The 21661-nt window shown below is 40.7% G+C and overlaps 1 protein-coding gene across 1 annotated transcript in view; it reads left to right on the top strand.

The window, feature by feature from the left end:
* STK38L (serine/threonine kinase 38 like) overlaps positions 1-21661 on the top strand; it is a 49305-nt gene that overhangs the window by 9564 nt on the left and 18080 nt on the right. Inside the window, exons 2-3 of the mRNA XM_030459728.1 lie at positions 18722-18866; positions 19980-20031. Of these exons, the coding sequence (XP_030315588.1) occupies positions 18733-18866; positions 19980-20031 (186 nt within the window). The 5' untranslated portion in view covers positions 18722-18732. The remainder of the gene's footprint in view (positions 1-18721; positions 18867-19979; positions 20032-21661) is intronic.

The raw sequence follows: 21661 nt of genomic DNA, 5'->3' as shown, positions 1-21661 counted from the left end.
CCATATTTGTCTTGGATGGAAGGCCAGACTTCTGTCTGGAATGTCTGAATCTGTGCTTTGGGTGCAGCTTCCTTCTATTCAAGGGTGGTGATCATCTTGTCAACAAAGCATCTGATTTACAAGATTAAGTCACTTACAGAAGTAGGCTTCCATCATATATATACATTTAGGGAAGGAAACAGGGGCTTTTTTGCATGTGAAATAACAAACGTTGCACCTGCTTATCCTTTTTCCTTCTTAGGAAGATCAGGATGTTGTTTGTGCTTGACTGAGTGTAGAACTTTAACAGAAATGAAATTTGGCTAACCCTACTTTTTACCTGGAAGCTGCACTGGATATATTCTAATGGCTTTTCCCATTTTTTTCTAATGGGATCTAAATTACTATTTGAGAATCACTAATGTGTGAATAAAATAAGCACTTAAGAATTTATTTGTAAATCTTGGTTTTATTTGGTTCCTCAGTTAGTGCTACATCTAAGCAAGAAGCCTCTTTTGTTGATTGGGTTCTAGATCTACTTTCCATGTTGAATTTGGTGGTATAATTCTCATCAACTTTGAGGGAGAGAGGACTGAAAAAGGATAATCCTGGGTGTCGATACCCAGGACATTTTTAGAAGTAACAGCCAGAGAAAGGACATATGAATGTCCAGAGATCTTTTAATAAGTGCTTTTTCAATACTGAACGATCCAGTGCTCTTTCATATAGTGACCACATTTGAATTCACAGGCACCAATCAATTCAATAGCAGCTGTTTACTAAGCACCAAAATTCAGAAGGCCTTCATCTTCTTTAAATGTAAAGCATTCTTTTCTCCCAACTCAGCATCTATAAATTCATTGAGCACCACCAATTCCCTAGTATTAAATGTATTTATATTCAATTACTTTGTGCCATCTGAATGCAACAAAGTTCATAACATTGGTCATCTGACTTCTCAAAACTGCTGCTCTGACTTGTATCTGTATATGGCTTTGCTTTCTAGCAAAGTTAATTAGCAGAATTTTATATAATGCTTTATGGAGATGTGATTTATTATGAGAAATTAAGATTGTTCATGTTCAAAGATTTTGATACCGTATTATCTGTATATTCTTAAAATTTCTGTTTTCTTAGAATTTAAATTCTGGTTAGTTTTTCTCAGTTTTCTAGGTTTGTATTACTTGCCTCTTTACTGGCAAACACAAGGCAAATATTCCTAATGATGTAAGTCTTTGAAATTGGGCCATTTAGTCAAAATGAGCTTATGTTTCTATGCTAATTTTTCTTAAAGAAAAATACTTGGGAGGTCTTAAATTTTTGTTGGCTCCAGAAAGCAGAAATGCAGTTAGCATGTGGGATGAGAATATTCCTGTTGTCTGCTTTCCTTTTGCTATCATTCTGGCACATTGAAAGTCAGCAGATCTTGGGTTTTCCTATTAAATAAGTGTGAAGGAGGTTATATATATTAAAGAAATACTCTCATTGTTCATTGTAAAACAAATTTGGATACTTTAATCAAAGATGCTATGTAACACCAGTCTGTGTTTTGAAGGAACATGCTATTTTGAGGGAAGATAATTCATTTTCCTCACCTTATTCAGTCCTTGGCCTTTAGAATGGTATCAACAAAGGAAGTGACTCTTACAGATGCTTTTGTGATGTGGTTCCTAATTTATTAAGAGCTGGACAGAGATCTGTTGACTCATTTCACGTAAGCTACCAAAAAGCTATTTCCAGTTGTTGCTTGGGCCAGGTCTTTGAGCTGAAAGATGCCATCTGACTGCCAGCCATGCTTCACAAGAAACATAATAAATTTGCATTACAAATATTTCAACATTATCATTCAGCCTTGGAAGTTTTGGCACTTGTTTGGCAAAGAATCCCTCCCAAAAGCTATTTTTAGCAAACACTATATATAGAGCTTCAGATCTTCATCTTTTTTCTTTATATGAAGGGTATTTTTAGTGTGTGATAGGTGTCCAAAGTATGTAAAATGATAAAATGCTTGTCAGAAGTTTGGTGGGAGCTGGGTCCATCCACATAACAAGCTGTTACCTGTTCCTCCTTTGCTGAAGACTCCAGTGCTTTATGGTAAAGATGGGGGCTGGGGAGGGATGCCACTTATTTGCTTCATTTGGCCTTTGGAACCTTTTTTAGCTGTAAGTCACATCCGTTTGCTGTAGAACTACTATTTGATGAGGCTGGGTTTCTAAAAGTGTTTGAGAAACCTGTTATAGAAGAGTTACAGGACTCTGGGGTCATCAGAAGAAGCAAGATGCTAAATCCAGAGACTAATTCCAGGCACCCCCAGCAGAATGAGGGCTGGCATTGTATCAGGTGCCAGGCAAGATTCATCTGCCTGCCCTGGGGTGCTTTAAAGTTGGACATACAAGCCAGTCGTCTTTCTCCACAGGCTACAGAGGACAGTTGAAAAAACACTTGGAGGAGGTGTTTGCTTCAGCCTTCTGCAAGAATGACTACACTGGGACTCTGCCACTACAGCAGGTAGAACAGAGGTTAACACATTTTTCAGGAGAAAAAATGGAGGAAGGCCTCAATGCACTTCCAGTTGTACATCCTCCAATACATGCATATGCTCTGCATACTTCTGCGTGGCCTCCCAGTAGCTTTCTAAGGCAGCTGAAATTGCAAAAATAAGAAAATTCACTGGCTTCACCTGGGCAAACTATCCCTGCAGGTGCATGCAAAAACTTGTCAACCCACAAGGCTCCTTTTGTTTTGCCACAGCATAGTCAGAATTTATTTGTTTTTCTCCAGAGGAGTGTGAAGAATGAGCTTCCTCAGAAGCAGCTTTGAAAGCCAGCGGGCCTGGTGGAAACAGTGGTGTAGTTGCACCTCTGAAAAACCCAGGGCTCAGATCAACTGAGCTTTTTTCTTGTTTTGTTTCTTTTTTCTGTTTCCTGCTGTAATTCTAGTTTTTTTTCCCCATAGTTCATTGTGCTATTTAATGTTAAAAATACGATTTCATAGAATATAAAAATGTTCCTTAAGTGCACACCTTTTAGTTTTCAAATGGGCATCTGTGTGAAGAACTGCCAGAGAAACAGCTTGCCTTGCCCCAGTGCTGACCTGATCTGACTGTAACACTAAACTCAAGGTAAGAGTCAGGACTAATGCAGTGATTCCATGTCTCAAGCTCTTCCTTCAGTTTTCTGGCAGCTTCTACAAATTACACTTTGTGTTTCAGATGCTGGTGTGTTACTCCGCAGCTGAATTTTTTTTATTTTTATTATTTTGGGTACTCTGGTTAATTTGGTTGTTACTCAGTTTCCTCATTTAAAAAAATCAGTTTAAAGTTGTCTTCGTATTTTCAGAACTACATGTGGAGAGTGGTATAAGAAGTTATCTTGGGCATGGTAGTAACTTCAACTACTAAATGGGTGGAGTTGGAAGGGGTCTGGTCCACAGGCCACTGTAGACACTTGTTACAAGACAGGTTCTCTGGGCAAATTCTTCACCTTCTAAGTCCTCTGATGTTTGGGCCTGGGCTTGTTTACTCCATCATAGTCAGCTGTGGTGCAATTGCTAACTTGCTTTACTAAGATGGTGTGCTTTAGGTTTCAGTTTTGCTAAGTACCTTGAAATTTAAAAGGAAAGTACTTCAAAAAGTGCAAAACATTGAAATTATGGAGGCAGGTACTCACATAGAGTAGAAGAATAAAGCTTGGAGCTCCAGTTTATTGGAAGATGAAGATGCTCTCTGCCATTACTAGCATAAAGAATAACCCAAAGGAGGAGAAAGCAGCCTGAGGCTTGGTAACAATCCCAAGAGACTTAATGCTTTGGGCATGTTGGGAAAGGGAAGGGTGCACCTTCCCTCCTGGAGGCTGCCAACACAGCAGCTTCAGTGTACTTTCAGGATTTGCTGAAATGTCTACATTTTTTTTTATAACTGTTTTATTTTGTAAGATTTTACTCAAGGAGATGGGAGGAGGGGGAGAGAAAAGACAAACCTCCAGATAGTTCATTCGTTTGTTATTATCTTAGACCTGAGGAGAGTAATGACATTTTTATTATGCAGCTAGGCTAAGGAGGTAGCTGGGGCTACATGGAGTAGCCCCAGCATGATACATGGAGTAAAAAGTGCTGGGTTTTGCATAGACCTTTTCTGACTGCCAGGGGTACTTTTCTTTCTGTAAATGAGTGCAAGGTGAAGTGTTCTAAAACTCAACAGAAGCAATAATTATCTGAGGATTTGCAAATGTAAAGGGTTTTGATTCTGTATTAAAACTACATTGTTAGACTTCTTTATCTATTTTTATTTAGTGCTCTTTATTTCTTCAGAAGAAGATAATATTACAGAGCAGCTAATTCCTAGTGATTTGTGAAATTTCAAAGTATTCTCTCTTAGCCTGTGTTATGTCGATGTGACAAACTACATTCCTGATACTGTGTGGCTTTAGTGGGAAACTGGTAAAACTTTCCAAATGTTGTCCATTTATCAGTACTGTAAAAGACAGCTGATTGATGGTATTTGCATATGAGCAACAGAATGTGTAAACATTGACTGGGGAGCCATTCAAATGAGTGCTTTCAACTGGATTCATAATAGCAAACATTTGGCCAAGGCAGAGCATAGCTCAGCTTGGAAGTGTTATCATTAAATTTGGCCATTTGCAGTGTATTAATATTTCCTTGTCCTTTCTATTGCCTTTTCCCATATATTTTCCTCCATCTTCTGAAATTCGAATAGGACTTCAACCCTGTCCTTGGAGCAGTGAAAAACATCTCAGTTGCTTGTTTTGCCTTATGCCCTTTCAAGTCCACAATATATAGATTAATGCCTCTTCTGTAATCAACTATAGCAGTTAACTGGTTGTTCATTCTGACTGAATGGGCAGCTCAGAGAAGTTCAATGAAGAGGAAGCAGACACATGCTTTATAATTTTGAGGCCAAGTTAAAAAGTGAATTTTCAGAATTAATTAAAATAACTTTTTTAGCATCTTTTCTCCTAAGAGCCCAGCTTCTTTCTGCATGTGAATTCATGAGGCCTCCTAGCATGATCTGCTAGGTCCTGTTATGATATGCTTGTTTTCATGTAGGGTAACTGAGGCACACCCTAAATGCAGGTTTTTTCTTCTTTTTTTAATGTAGAATTTGTTTTTGCACATGGGAAATAAAACAGAATTCAGATCATCCATTACTTAATGCAGTTTTCTCGGTTGTAGCCGCAAGAGCATCCTTCCTCTGTACATAATCATCTGCAATTAGAAAAAGAAAACTCAAAATGCTTACATCATTTTTACAGGAAGATTTATCCACCTGAAGTCACAATTAGGGGCTGTGTTAAGGATGACTTTGCTGCTGGTAACTCCACCAGAAGAATCACTGAGTAGAATGAGTAAGATATATTAAGTAATTAATGAGAAATTAGAGTGGGTCTTAAGGTGGATGTTCCTGTTGTGCTACTGTAGATCAGGTACCAGGCTTTGCTCTGTTTTCTTGGTATTCTTTGCATGAGAATAAAACTATCTAGCAGAATAAAACTATTCTAGCAGAAATTATTTGTGTTTGCTGCATAGTGTGGACTTCTGCTCCATGTCAGCGTTGATGATTGAGCTTGCTTGTCCCATGTTGGACTTTGTTTAACATACAGGACCTAAGCAGCACACAAGGAGGAGCACTTGGTAAGGCTGCAAAGCAAGCAGCAGCACATAGTACAAAGCCTTCCTGGTCTTTATGAAAGACCCTCCCTATATTTACAAACAGTGCAGCATGTGATATACCTTGTAGGATATGTGTTCAGCTTTTCATTGCAGTCAGCCTCACCTTAACCACTTCCATCAGTCTCTATACTAGAGATATCTGTATCTATACTATTCTGATGAAAGTATCATCCTGTGTTGCTGCTTGAAGTAAAGGGGATATGAGAAAGTAGTCGTAGCCTGTCTTCTGAGTCCTTTGCAAAGCTGTCCTTTCCATCAGCTCATTTCCATATGCAGCCAGCAAAGGTTGATCCAAGAAGAGTGTGACTCATTGGTGAGAATGCTTCTTTAACAGTTGTCTTGGTTAGGCTCTGTGAAAAGGGACAATCATAACCCCCCTCCCCCCATTGCCAGAAGTATATCCAAACCCTACATGGATGTAGTTCAAATCTGGATGAATGTAAAAGGGACATTACTGTTCTTCCTCTTCTCCTCTGTGCCTGTCCATGTTTCATTACTCATCTTTCAACAGAATATAGCAGTTGTGTTGTTGGGAGGGTGGGACAAACCAACTTGCTGATTCTATGGAGGAGTGATGGCCTTTTTACAGAGGGATGGGAGTGGTTGGTAGCTCAAATTTGTCAGGCTGTTGAGGTCAACTAACCTGTGGCTGTATTATTAGGGAAATGGTAAGAATGTGTGGCCAGGACTGGAGGGATCAGGAAATTGAGAGGAAGGGACCTCTCTTTCTAAGAAGCAGCTTACAGACCTGCATTGATGCTCCTCAAAACAGAACTTGGCAGCAGTGTCTGTCTTCACTGAGTTAAGGCCTTGTGCATGGGGCCCATCCCCGTAAGGAAATGTTAATGTTAAATAATAATTCAAAAGTGGAAATGATCTCATTCTTCCTACGGCATATTTGGGTTTTTCTCTGGTTACTATTTATGGGAAATAGCTGGTTGTATCCAGCTTGTCAAGCAATTCATATCACTGCCTGCAAGACTTCTTTATTTGCCACTCCACCAGTCTTCATCTTTACACGTTGTTTACACTAAACTGGTATTTCTCTTCAAATTTCCTGCAGGTTACTCCACTTGTCTCCATCTCCACTTGACAGATAAAGAAATGGAGGCACAATTATTCTCAAACGGCAATAGAGACACTTTGAAAAGGAACAGTGAGAGCTGTTATACACAAGTGTTGCTTTTCCTTCTACTTTCCTCTGAAGCCCATATTTTTGAATGAGGTGACCTGTGTTCAATGAATAGCCCTTACTGATGAGTCCTGCTCCTTTTCCCAGTCAAGGGTGTGCTTAGCCCTCAGGGCACGCTGCAAGACTGTTCTGAAGCCTTTTTGGTGGAAAAGTTTTACTCCTAGGGAGGTTGTGGTCTTGTCATAATCAATTGCATCTTGAGAGGTATTAAACTAGACTTTTTTTTTTAAATATTTATTTTTATCTGGAAATTTGCCCATTTTTGCATGTTTAACTGTAGCATAGCAGTTACATACAGCCTTAGTATCTTTTAGAAACTTAAGCAGATACTCTATTTTTCCCTCTTGATTTCTCTTGCAGCTGGATATCGCTGGAGCTTTTGTCCACACCCTGCTTTTGTCTCTCTTGTTCTTTAACTAGGAAACCAGATAATTTAATCAAATCTCAAAGATTAATTTAGAGGAAGACACCACCCATTTTGAGTGAGTTTTCCCAGGCCAAGACTGAAGAATGACCTTCCATGGGGAAGTAATGCCAATCACAAAACTCATCAGATTTCACCTAGGTGTAAATCTTTTATTTCCTTTTCCTTTTTGCTTTTCTCCTATCTTCCTAGAAGGATGGATATGTGGTTTTGTAGGAGGGATCATGTGTAAATATGCACGTCCATTGCAAAACACTCCTTGGGTCACTCTCCAGCCTTAGAGGAGATGAGCAGTTGGGATGTTAAGCAACTGGCTGCAGGAAGGCACTTGGATTTCATGAAGGCAAGGCTCTGAGGTTGCCACTGAAATCCTTTTTTCTTTCTACTTAAAGCTCTAACTCTCAGAAGGATAAGTCCCAGCTACCCACTTGCAGTGTGCCTTTGTTTTCAAAATGATGTAAATGTTGAAATGGAAATACACAGATGTATTGATTGTTGTCACCTGTAGGGATCAGATGTTGCTGTCATGATTTCTTCATGAAACAATATTTAGTTCTACACCTTTGGTACTGACAGTCAGAGCTCCTGATGGTTTGGTGGCAATAGTATAACACAGCTCCATTCCAAATCTGTTTCCCAGTTTTAGATACTAGGAAGATGGTGCTGTGTATTACAGTCATGTCAAGAGACTGCATACATCATTTCATCTGTGTGTCCTGGGTGTCATCAAGTTAGTCTGCTTCATGTGCCAACAGCTGTCTCCATCCAGAAAAATCATAGTTAAATAAATGAACAGTTGTAATGGGATTTGAATGGGCAGGCATCTGCTTTTCAGTATTGCATATACCAACAAGAGGCAGTACCTGTATCTGCAGCTTTTTAAGACCAGAGGGATCTCTTGTGTTCATTAACCCTGACCACATGCATTGCACAGGCCATAGCTGGTCATTGACGTTTTGCATCTCATGAAGCCATCAGCGTCTTTGCTGGCACAGACTTAGAGTGTGTAATTACTAAACTTAATTTGATTTATGTGATCTTAAAAGAGCCTAGCAGGAGTCTGGGATTTGAACATACATCAATTATAAGCAAACCAGACTTGGTGCTCTCTCCTATTCCAGTATCCTCCAATGAAAAAGTCCCAAAGGAAATGCCTCACTCTTACGCCTTCCTAGGCTAGAAAATAAAGGTTTTACAGCATGCCTAAAATTTGAGAGTAGAATTTCATGGATCAAAGCTGAAAATCTACTATAATTTAAAGGAAGACTTTGTGGATGCCATGGTAGAAACTTCCTCTCTTATTCTTTACTTCTAAGGTGTGTATCTTGGCTTTGAAAAAGCCAGATGTACAGATGTGACTGAATTTTAGTTTTGTACAGTTGTACTTGTTTTGGAATGGGACATATCTTTCATTTGGCCTGTGTATAATTATATACAGAAAGCCCAAAATCTGAGGAGGAAGCAGATTTTTGGTCTCTGACCTTGCTCTGTTATTATTTAATGATCATAAACATTGCAGCAAAATACATAGCATGGGCTTTTTAATGCCAGTTAATTTAGCAGATCTTGGAAGGTTTTCTTGTGTATGTCTGAATGCAAGTGCCTGCTAAAAACTTAGAAAATGCTTAAGTGCACAGGAGTACAATTACTATGGTGCATAAAAGAGCTTCCTGTTTTTAGACACTTCTAAGAGGGCAAAGATTTGTAATACTGTGAAACGTGGAGAGATCCAGGAGAAAGATACCAAGTAAGCTAAAGCAAGCTATCAAATGCCATTTCTGTGCAAAGCATTGTTAGCTTTTCAGCAAGCTACTGAACTCTCTTGTTGCCAGTATATTAAAATGCATCCAGTCAGATGCTGTGGTAAATCCTAGAAGAGAGGGGTGGGTGCATGGGACTCCAAGTCTAGTTCCTGCATTGTGTTTTGTGCTGTGTTTAATTGCCCAGGGTGTTGTCCTGAGCTGACCTCCCATTTGCACCCCTCCTTGGAAGACAGAGCAGTGTGTGCATACACCAGCTCCTCTATTCCTTTCTTGACCTGAGCTCCAGCTCTCTGTCATTGCTGACAGAAGTACAACCTCTCCATTGAGGTTGATGGAGTGAGTAGGGAAGTTCTACCTTGCAGCCACACACGCTTGGTCAGTGAGTGGGAATTGCTAGAACCCAAATGATCAGATTGTCTTAAAGAGCCTTTTTGTAAAGAAAATAAAATGAGTTATTTGAAAAGTCTGAGCTCATGAAGATTTTGGTATGTCACTGCAGGTCATTCAATACAGAGTGAGTGTTCCAAGTACAGGATGTCTCAAGATGTACTCTTAACTTTGGGACAGAGCTATTGATAGTAGAGCATAAAGAATGCAATTGTATTGCAAAGGTTGAGACAAGTGTAGGTGAGATGGAAGTGACCTTATTAGTGGGGTTGTGTTTTTAAACTGTAGGTGACCAGTCTCCCATTGTTAGTGAAAGCAAAGGTTATGATGTTTGGATCAAAAGCTTCTTTGCTACTTGAAATGGGCAGAAGACTAACTCTAAAAGGAAGAAAGCAGAGTGCAAATATTTTATTTTGGTGTAGAGATACATAGTTTATATAGACAACAAAATACATATATGGGATGGGTGAAACCTATATATACACAAAAATATATGTTTTCTCATCAGAGGAAATGAATTTGTGTTTGTCAGCTGTACTTGCTGCTTGTTGAATGCAGCAGAGATCTGAATCATGGCCACTGTTCATGGGAGACTTCTGCTGCCTGGCTTTGCTGAATTGCAGGAAATCCTGGAGTGCAGCACAACTCCAATATTCAGTTTTTATTCCATATTAGGAAATATTTCCTTATCATTACTTGCGGGTGTGTTGGAATGATTTGTGACATTAATTTCTGTGAGCCAAATTAAAAGACAAGGCCCTGTCCCTTATTTCTGGCTCTTGAACAAACTCCATGGGAAGGGATGAAGAGAGTCAGCCTGGGGAGGGTGAATCTATGCAGATGAAACCAACCTCACCAAGCTGGCTTTAAAAGAAATCTTTTTAGCCTGGCATGGATCCTCAATCTGGGTTACACAGCTTCTCGTGCTGGCACAAAGCATCGAGTGGCAGCAGGGGAGAAACAGATGGTTTGATGGAAAGTGGGACAGCTTCTTTCAGAAACAGTACTGGCTAATGCCAGCTCACTGTGTGCATACAGCCGTGGCCTTTGCTGGGGAAAGGTGGTTGTTGTTTTTCAGAGGGGTGTTTTGCCAAGTCTACTCCAATGTCCTCCTTATGTTTTGGGAGTCTGGGTTTAGGAGTCTACCCCAATGTAGGAAAGTAACTTCCTTCACTTTCAAAACACCTCTTGCTTGGGTGCACTGGATGAAAAGCTCCTCTGGAGTTGAGGGGGCATCTTGCATCCACCCACTGACACCTGGACTTGCTCTCTGGGCCTTGTAGTCCCCCGGGATTCCCTGGTGTCATCGGTCCCAGAAGCACAGTGGGTGTTGAGGCTGCAGGATCCAGTAAATATTTCCATCCCTGTGTCTTGCATGTCTGTGAATGTCTCCTCAAGGTTTTCTCACAGTTGTAGGGGTCGGGCACTGGGAGTGTCTGCTCTTTTTGGTTTATGAGCTGGGACTGGGCGAGTCACAGAGCGCTGTCTGCTTTTAGCTGCCACTATAAGGAGCGACTCACCCAGACGTGCTCCATGGGGAAAGCAAGAATGACTTAAAATGGCTAAAACATCTGAACCTCTTTTGCTTTTAAATAGCAAAGCCTGTTGCAACAGGGCTAATTTTACTTGGCTTCCTAGTGCTTCTTTAAATAGAACGTATGTAATTAATTCTGTAACTTTAAAGTAGCAAAGCCTATTCAAACACAACAGCACATTGGGGAATGAATAACTAACTGAAATAAATGAAGTAAATGAAGTGCTGAAGTGCAAATGACAGCTTGTTGCCGTCTTGTTATTTCATTTTCCCTTCTCAGATGGGGACTGTTGTGAGAACTGGAGGGTGTCAGAAAGATCTGATCTTGGCAATGATGTTGAAGAAGAATCTGCATGTGAAGTATCTGATTTATTGTATTTGGCAGGGAATGTTGCTTCCTTCAGGTAGCATATTAAATAAAATAAGGATTTGCTAATGGTGATACTATTGAAAACATGAATTATGTAGGAACATAATATTTACTTTTCTTTCTAAAACATAACCCAGGGCAATGTTTGGCATACATGCTGCTCTGATAACTGTGAACTTCAGTAACACCAGTAGTTCAGCTTGCATTGTCCAGATGCTAAGAATAGGAATATTTGGTCAAAACCTTCTGAGCTGAAGGGCTGGGTGTTTTTAATTGACATAAGTGACGTTGGACAAAGGTCTATTCCAAACATAGAAATCTGTATTTAGTAAGAACATGAGTATTAATATCAGGCTCTGAGAGCTGAAAGACTGATCCATAATTGATGTAGATTGGAGTATCAGGGTTTTCTTGTTTGCTTGCTGCTTGGAGCCTTCAGGCTTCCTGTAGGATTTTGTTTGTTTCTGGAGATTTCTCAAAAGCTTTGGAGATGAATTCAAATTGGGTTATAGAAAAAGAAGGCAGTGAACTCCTCTCGAGGAGCAGGTTCAGTATAAACAATTGAACAGTGAATATGTGCAGCACAGTTGCCAAATTTGTGCTAGCAGAAACTATGGCTTAGAAACTCATTTTCCCTCTGGGCTGATACCGTAGTATGACCATTTTCTCATTCTGTTTCATCATTGGAGTGATCAGCTGTTGTAGCACATTTTCAGCCTTGTTTTCTGTTTGTGTGTCAGCTCATACATAGCAAGCATAGTTGCAGGTATCAGAAGTTGCTGAGGGTGTCTGGCTGGCTGTTGCTACTCCCTTCACCCTGTCCTGCTGAGCCTTTGGTTGCTTATTTCATTTCTCTGTCCCTGCCCACTGCCTTTTAGTGTGAATCATGCTGTTATTTGTGTATGGTGGGTTGGGTTTTTTCATGCATATATCTATATATATATATCTCCTGTCTCTCTTTTAGAGAACACAAACAATTCACAGGCAACAGGGCTGGCACTCGTGCTTCAAGTCTTGCTGTAACCACGCTGCTTTCCTAGATAGCACTGCATTTTTTAAATATAATCTTTGTCACTGGTGGTTTTTAGTGCCTAGTTTTGCAAGTTGCTTTGAGTTGTCTGCAAGGAGCCAAGTAGTATCAGTACAAGTCTGCTCTAGCTTCTTGCCCAGAAGAACTCCAGCACTATCTACGCACGGCGCAGTAGCTGGTGTTACTGAAGGTACTTGATTTGATTTACTTTGGAACATGCCTGGCACCAAAAGCCCATCTCTCCTTTTTCTTTTACTTTCTAATTCTTGAAAAATGTCATTTGTATGCTTCATTTCTGGAGGAAGTTGAATGACAAAATATGTCATGCTGAGAAAATGGGAACTTGGAAAGGTAGGAATATGTTTCTGTATGTCTTACCCAGAGGCTTTCACTCAAGAGCCAAATCTCCTTGGAATGTAAATGGAAACTTTATCATCTTTGCAATTTTATCCTTTTTACTGCTATAGTGAACTGCCTTCTTTAATGCTAGGTTTTAGAGGCATGTTTGGATGTATAAATGAATAGTATTATCCGACTTTCTCCGAAGTAATGTAGTTGTTTTGGGGGGAAGTATTGGTGTTCCCTGTCCTGCTGAAAATGTATGCAGCTTTACATTTTAAGTCAGAATCAGAGACCCAGCAGCCTGATATAAGTACCATAGTTCTTTTATGCAGGGAAAAAAAATGTGCTGCTCTTTTTCTGAGAGAACTGCATGTGGTGTTTGCTCCCTAGCTGAAATACGCAGTGAGTAATTAGCCCAAAGTAAATTTATTCAAGGGATTTTGTATAATTATACTATGTACATGTTTTTAAAAATATTTCTTTTGTGTAACAGGTCCAGATTAATTTGATCCAGCCTTACTGGAGAGTAAGAGGAAGCTTTTTGATGTAACACAGTTGAGCAGGAGGCTGCCTGTAAAGAGACAGGTGCCTTCAGATGTGTTCTTGCAAAACCAAGCCCAGTTATGATACCCAGCACTGTCTTACTGGTACAAACTTGCTCTTTTGATGGCAATCTGTGTAAGAGAAAGCAAGAAGTGATTCAATTAGTTACTGTAGTATCTTGAGAAATGTGAAACCCTCTAGTAAGGAAGATAAATTGAAGGATTTGGGTTAGTTTTCACTGCTTGTAGCATACGCTCACATTTATTTTCTTACTGAAGTGGGAAATCATAAAAAAGGTAAACCTGAAAGGCTGGAAGAGTATGATAGAAGGATCCAAAGTAATGTACTTATTTGCTAGAAGGGGTGTTGGTTTTGGTGTGTTTTACTTGGTTTTGTTTGTTCTTTTTTCTCTATGTATTTCAATCTCTATCATCACTGCAGTTCAAATATTTGGTTAAGTGTTATAGTTATGCTTTCTATTCCACATCCCTGTCCTGTTGCTGCATTTTACAGTCTGGAAGTATGCCATGGGGTAATAGAGTGAATTTCCTTAGATCTTTGAGTGGATTTGTGTCACGATCCTGTTTCATCTCTCATTAGCCTTTTCTGTTTAAAATCTAGAGCTACCTGGATTTGTAGAAATAGTCTCTAAAATTACTGGGGGTGATATACCTTCATCCTTCCTTCCTGCCAAGCAACAGCTCTGTGCTTGCTCTCTTCTTCACATGCTCTGGATGTCCTGAGATGGAGCTGTGGAGGCTGGAGATGATGTGCAAGAGTCTTGGATTTTGTGTTGTCATCCCTCACTGAGTAGAAAAGGATCCTGCAAGGTGCTAAGTGTATTGGGGAAGAACAGTTCTCCAGGTGCCTTGATTTCTTCCATCTCTCCTCTTCTGACTTGTTGTAGCAGGTGGGATTGGAAGCCTCAGTAATTTTGCTCTGATTAAACAGAGCCTGAATCCAGTAGTCCTAATGTGAAAAGATTAATGATGGACTATGGGAGCTGCCAAGAAACTCCCTGGAGAGAATGTGAGTTTTGAGTTAGCAGCTGTGTAGCAGAAGCTGGAGGGGCAGGAGGGGTGGGTTCAACAGTAGAAATGCTTTCAGAAAAATGGGTCAAGGGTTTGTTTTAGTGATGTTTTGACAGATGGGAGCACAGGCTGAAGCTGTCATAAATGCTGCTTGACCTTTCTCTGCTTCACAATCAGGAAAGATCTGGGAATAAAAAGATCAAATATATGCACCTGGCAGCATTTTTCTACTAGAAAGGAGATGTTTACTCAAGACAGACTTGCTCAAAGGAGATTCTGGAAAACTTTGGCTTGTCAGCATTGGGTCTGCTATCTCTATCAGCTGCTGTACCCTGCTCTTTTTTGTCCTTCAAGAACATCCTTTGTCTCCTCCCTGATACTTTGCTGTCCCTCCTTGCCTCTTGAGGCAAGACCTCCCCTGCTCACTCCAGGCCTTTAGCTCCTCCTCCTTCTATCTTCTGTGCTCACATCATAGGTTCTTGCTGCTGAGCAGAGCAGGCATCAGGAGAAAGGTTCATGCTGTGAGTTCAGCCATCAATCCAGGAGGCACAGGCTCAGTTTCTGGGCCAAGCAGTACATATGGCATCTCTGCTTTGGCAGCTCCAAAAGGTTGTCCTGCGGGTTGCGTGCTGCTCAGTGTCTCCTGTCAATTAGGTTAGTTTGATGTCTCTCTCATTCACAGCCAGTGGTGTATCATTTTTTCTGAAGTAACAAGCCTGTCAGAAAGTAAGGTCTTTGGCCCTTGTCAGGTAAAGGAGTTTTGGCCAACTACATCTGGCTGGTTAGTATGACCTTCTTCGTGGTCCAGGAAGCCTGATGTGAGACCAGTGATGCAGGAGGAGAAGAATGGTTCCGTTATGCAAATGGCACAGATTTGGGTGAATTAGTAGGTCTTTTAGGACATTTCCAAGAACTGTGGGTGGCACCTTTTCAAAATATTCCCGTTAATGTACTGAGGTCAGTAGAAGTAGTGTGTTGTCAATAAAAAAATCCCATTTTGAAGCAGCTTCCTTCCTGCCCCCATCCCCTCTGGCATCAGTTGTTTATAAAGGTCATGCTTAAGGATTTTACTTGGTTACTCCCAAATGAATATTTTGTCGGGAATGTGGATTTGTTCTTTGTTCAGAGGTTTGTTAGTGGAGGCAGAAAGGCAGGAGGAAAAGGGTGAAGAGGTTTTTTTTTGGCTGTGAGATGTACAGTTTTACAGAGTACCTTATGTCTCCTGTCAGGTCTGTGCTCTTCTCCACTAATTTCTGGGCAACCTGGAGAACTCAGAGAATTTCTTGTTTTTAAAAAATTTATTTCTTCTTCCCCTCCAATCCCTGCTCACCCTCCCTCTCCAGTAAGAGCTAACTGGAGCCACCTACTGCAAACTGAGCAAATAGAAAGTCAACTCTGTCTTAGGGAAATGCTCTGCTGGGGTACGGTGTGGTTCGGAAGCAGGGCTGGTGGGGTGTGTGCTGGGTACATGGGATGCTGAAAGCAAATGCTGATGTATCCCGCATGCTATGGTGGGCTCATGCCACGTTATGACAAACAGCATAAATTTCTTCTCTGTTAAATAGCTTTCTCTGTGTTTATAGCTTACACATAGGTTTCTTTGTTTTTATTTTCCTACTGTAGAACAACTCTGAGGGTCAGCCCTGCTATTTATAGCATGGTGTGCTAGTACATTAATTGTTACCTCCTTTTTACAGTCTTAAACCAAGTGTCTTGGATTTTTTATATGGTAATGTCTGCATTTGAGTCTGCATAGGGACATGGGGAAAACAAATTAACAGGAAACAGAATTACAGTGCTATTTTATCCTACCAGGGATACAAGATGTAGAAGGGATAAATATCCTGTTGCTTGACCATGCTAGAGTGCACTCATTATACCTTAAGTAAAGGCTAATCCATTTCAATCCTCAGTTAATACTATGCTATCCTCATGCTCCAAAATGATCTGAAGGTGAGTTTTTACTCTTTTAGGTCATTTCTTGAAATAACTTAGTCACAGGCATCAGCATGTGGTCAGCAGTTGCTCTGTTTGATTTGGATGTGTCAACATGTAGGTTTTGCTCTCAGATACCTGCTTTATATTTATCTTTTCCCACTTATCAAGGGAGATATAACAGTCCCAGTATGGAGACCAGAGCCAGGTTCTCCAGCCTCTCAATAAGTACTCAGCATGGGGGTAGATGTTTGTGTGAACCTCTTAATTTTTAGGAAAGATTATTAACAGGTGGCAGCTCTCATCTTTCTTTAGGAAGTTGAAGAGGATAAAAGATGGATAATGTTAATATTTCTATTTTTTTGATCATAAGGCAGCTGTGGTGCCATTAAAACCTCATTGTGTGTATATAGAGAGATATCTTTATTGTCAGAACTCTGTCTTGCACACTCCAAAATACACAGCTAAAATAATATCTACATAATGCTATAAAAGCCTTTATTTGTGACACAGCAGCTGCATTTCTGGCAACAAATATCTTATTGTCGCACCAAATCTAATTAAAAATCCACAAGATGAAATGTTGTATTCACAGAGGGCAGCAGGCAAACCCAAAGCAGAAAGCCCAGGGCAGAATTAAGCAATATTCCTGTCTGATGTGGACATGCAAGTTTTCTTCCGTGTGAAACTTTCAATTGGTTCACCTTAAAAGGTATCAGAATCTGCTAAAGATGATAAACCTAATTTGGATTTGTCTTCCTCAAAATTCCCTGGTGAAATAAAGGATTATGTAAATAATCAAAAGGAAGTAATTTTTCTGTGTAATTTTCCAAAACCAACTCCAAACAGCTTGAACAAATGAGCACAGGGCTGAGATGTTGCTATTTGTGGCTCCCCTCTGTGGGGCTCTCCAGAAGTGCTGCAATCCACTGCCTGGTAAGGGGGCAAGTCCTAAAGTCCTAGGGCAAACTGTGCTGCTTTTCTTTTTTTTCTTTTTTTTTTTTTCCTTATGCATCTCCCCTACTTTCCCTGGACAATCTGCAAGGGATTCAGGACTGCCCTAAAATGTCTCTTCCTAGCATTAAAAGCACTGTTCTAGCACATCCAAGTTTCAAGGTGAAAGCTGTTGAGGAGAGGAGCCTTTCTTATTTCCTCTTTCTTCCCTGTTTTTAAGTCTTTAGTGACTACATGCCCTAACCTCTTAAGTATTTTAACTACCTGGGTAACTTACTTTGAGCTGCACTAAGATGCTTCCTCCCTGAATTTGGGAATCCTAGCGTGGGGAGGTCTGACAAAGAGCCAGTCCAGCAAACACTGGTTTGATTGGTGATGTGGCACTGAGGTGATTGGAAAGGAAACAAAAGGAAAGGACAGTTGCCTAGTGGCCCCATGGTGGGGAAGGATTTTCTATTCTTGGTGGGTGGCTGTTGCTTTAACAACCCACACAATTGAAAAAAAAAACCCAAACAAACCAGCAACAGGGTATTTCCATGTAAAATATGTCAATTCCATTATTTAATTTTCATGCCATGATTTCTAGAAATCAACTGTCTTCATGCAACTTTGTTGAGTGGATTTAAAATTCAAAGATACCTGTAGACTAGCTTCTATCCCTGAAGTTACTTCTCCTCTGAATGCTATTAGGATTTTTCACAGAATCACAGAATGTTTAGGTTGGAAGAGACCTCCAAGATCATCCAGTCCATCCTTTGACTAACACCACAGTCAACTGTTAAACCATGTCCTTCAGGACCAGGTCCAAATGCCTTTTAAATGCCTCCAGGGATGGTGACTCCACCACTGTCCTGGGCAGGCCATTCCAATTTTTGTCCTTTTATTTTTCATTTTTATCCTGTCCTTTTGGTAGCACCTAGCATTTCTGGATTTAGAAATTCTCAGAGTTGAGACACATCCAGCTGTGGGAGCTGCCTGGCCCTCCTCTTGCTTCCCCCTCCTCTTGCTTCCCCCTCCTCTTGCTTCCCCCTCCTCTTGCTTCCCCCTCCTCTTGCTTCCCCCTCCTCTTGCTTCCCCCTCCTCTTGCTTCCCCCTCCTCTTGCTTCCCCCTCCTCTTGCTTCCCCCTCCTCTTGCTTCCCCCTCCTCTTGCTTCCCCCTCCTCTTGCTTCCCCCTTTTCCATGGTGCCTCTTTCCTCCCCGAGGCTGGGCACCAGCTTGCAGGAGGGATGTTTTCCTCATCTGTGTACAAGCACAGCTGGGTGAGCTGCCCATAGCCTGGATAATGCTTTGTTATGATTCACCCTGTCTTTTGCCATGTTGTTGTTGGTTTTTTTAAGAGAGTGGGCAGTAAGTCCTCCTGCTATCTTGGGATAATTTTATAATACAGGTTTTTAATAGAGTTTTTTGTATCTAAAGAACAGTGCCTTTCCTGTGGATTTTAGAGTGTCTAAGAATTTTGAGATGGAGAGTGGGAAAGAAGAATCTATATATATGTATTTGAAATTTTTTTTCAAGTGAGTAATGATTTGACATGCTCTGTTTCAGTACATGTTACCATGGCGATGACTGCAGGGACTACAACATCCTTTCCCATGAGTAACCACACCCGGGAGAGAGTGACTGTGGCCAAACTTACGCTTGAGAACTTCTACAGCAACCTAATTATACAGCACGAAGAGAGAGAAACCAGGTACTGGCTCTGTTTCCTCTCACCTCTCTTCAGCTTTTCTCTGTTGGCTTTTGGCAGCTTTTTCCAACTTCTCAGTGCTTGTTTCTGCCTCAATGTGGTGAAGTGCTTACATGAATAAAGTGTCAAAGTACCAAGCATTTGATTATAATGAATGTTGTGTTTCAAATTGTCATCAGCATGTGAAATTATCATTCCCCTGGTAATACGTTTTTAATTGAGGGGTTTTCAGCTGAGCAGCAGGGTTTCTCTTGTCATTGTGTTTATCATTATTCCATGTAATTGAGTTGCTTTTAGTTAGGAGAATACACTGTCTACTGAGGGCCTTTAATTTAGGGGATCCTGCTGTACTTCCAAAATGCAGAAAGATACCAGCAGCCTGATACCCAGCCTTCAAACTTCTGGCTGCTGCTAGTGGGAAACCAATTTTCTGAAAGCTGCACCCTGAAAGTCATAAAGAAACATCCTGGAGAAAGAGGGGTCCCATAGTCATGCTGCCGTGTGCTGATTCCCTGCTACCTCTGGGGTGCTCTCCCAGGCTTCACTCCCCACTCAGACCCTTCCATCCTGGTGTGGCACCCTCTGGATGAGCCCTGGCCCAGGCAAGACACTGGGAGGAGATGAACCCAGGGAGGACAGAGTTAGTTGGCATGAATGTAAGGGGAACAGGACTAGGGGTATGGCCAAGGAGAGGTCAGCAAGACTGAGAGTGGGGGTGAAAAGTGGAGCTGGCTGAGGTGTTGGATTTAGAGTTGAGATAGAAGTGTTGGAAAAAAAACCCAAACATGTCTATTCTGATTCATAATCTTAATTGATAAAAACAGCCTTACTTCAACAAGATTATATGAATAAATACAAGTTGAGTGATTATATGTTTTGACTTTTGATGCCTTATTCTGCAAATACATAAGTATGTAATTAAATGTACTTGTACCTTTTCAACAGCTTTGGCCACATGAGTAGTAAATGGATGGAGTGGGCAGTGAGTCTTCAAACTTCCATTTGAGACAAACTCCTTGGTGTCTGGAATATGTGAAATAAAGACATTATCTTTCAGTAGTGTTATGTTTGTTTCTAATAAATAATAAAGCAATCTTCTATATCTCCCCTTTGCAGGCAGAAGAAGCTAGAAGTGGCTATGGAAGAGGAAGGCTTGGCAGATGAGGAGGTACTATTAGTTGAGTAACCTTTGAAGAGAATGCCTTGCTTTTGTCATACTACTTTAGAATGACATTTGAGGAGCTTACAGAAACATTAGGTAGCTTGAAGTTTTATTTCATAAATGAATGTTGCCTGTAAATAACTTGTGTATTAGGGAGGCTGTAAATAATGCTTAAATGATACTTGCAATAGTTAAGGCTTCTCATGCCATGCTTAGTCCTTACCAGACATATGACCACAGCAGGTATGTATCATGCTTTTCAAAGGTTAAAACTGTTTGCCATTAGATTTTGTAAGGAAAAAAGGTGAAATGTGCTTGGAAGAAGTGGGTAGGAAGCAAAATGCTGAGCCTTTTTTTCTTGATTTAAACAACAAACTGTGCACACCCTTGTTCCATTCAAATACAGATGAGGAGGGATCTCTGGTTGACAGTTCTCAGAACTTTGGTCAATAAGTTGCTTCTCTTGAAGTCCATCACACCAAAGCTGCTGGTACTGCCTTCAGGATAAGCAGGGAATTAAGTAGGAAAAGTGCCTCAGTCATTTCTGAGTTTTTGTGGCTACTCTTAACTGCTGAGAAGAGGCACAAGCGAGTGTGGGTGCTTAATGCCATCTTGTGGTTTTAAGTGGCACTGTCATCCTAGTACAACGTCGGGCAGGTGCCGGACCGATTGCTCTTGTTGTTGACCCGAAATGTGGGAGCTTCACCTGGTATGTAAACCCAATTCATACACAGGGTCAAGGTTTGTCTTTTATTTGCAGTTCTGCTCCATAAAGGGAGCTAGGTCGTATTCCACTAAGCTAGCTCAGCTCCATCGAAAAAGCTGTGGCATATTTATCCTGTTCAGCAAGAATCAAGATCTGCCTTTATTTACATTTATTGGTTAGTAACTTAACATAACCAATCTCAGTGGTTAACTGTACTCCCTGCTTCTCTTTAAAGGTACAGTGTTCTTTTAAATCAAGGTGAATGTTCAGTGAAGAGTGGTCTTAATTGGGGAGGGGATGTTTCCTGACTTGGTGGTCTCTGTCTCCCCCTGACATGCCTCTTTTCTGCTGAGGTCTGCCGACCTTGTGCCTTGTGGCAAAATGTTTCCTTGGGTATCCCCCTATGTTTGTCTTCAGGAGATTAATGGTTATTAAAGTAGGCAAGCTGCATTCCTCAATTATTGTTTTTGCAACTTTGCAAAGCTGTTACACAGGCCTCTACCACCTTCTGCTGTTCCTTAACAGTCTTCCCTTTGTCAATGTTGTTAGCACTCTTTGTCATCTTCAAGGCATTTTTGGGAGCATAGATCAGCATTTGTCTTCTCTCAGATTGAATCTCAGATTGACATTTTTAGAGAATAAAATATATGACAGGATTAGATATCTTTTTTTTTCAAATACAAGCCCTAAACCAAATGGATTTTGCTACATATAGTGTAAGTTGAATCTCTGGCAACTTGTTGCTTGTCACCTTCTCTTGGTGGGGTGCAAGTTTCAGCTTTTTTCAAGCCTTCACACTGCCCAAAAGAGTCCCTGCCTCAGCTTGTGCCTTTGGCCTTTGGCCTGATGTACTTTGTTTGAACCACTAGGATATTTTTTTCACTATTTTTTACTATTTCTCTAGAAATAATAGTAAACACACAGAAAATA

This window comes from Calypte anna, chromosome 1 (assembly GCF_003957555.1).
Source record: "Calypte anna isolate BGI_N300 chromosome 1, bCalAnn1_v1.p, whole genome shotgun sequence".
Taxonomy (NCBI): domain Eukaryota; kingdom Metazoa; phylum Chordata; class Aves; order Apodiformes; family Trochilidae; genus Calypte; species Calypte anna.
The sequence above is the reverse complement of the archived record's forward strand: the minus strand, read 5'-3'. Positions and strand labels throughout refer to the sequence as shown.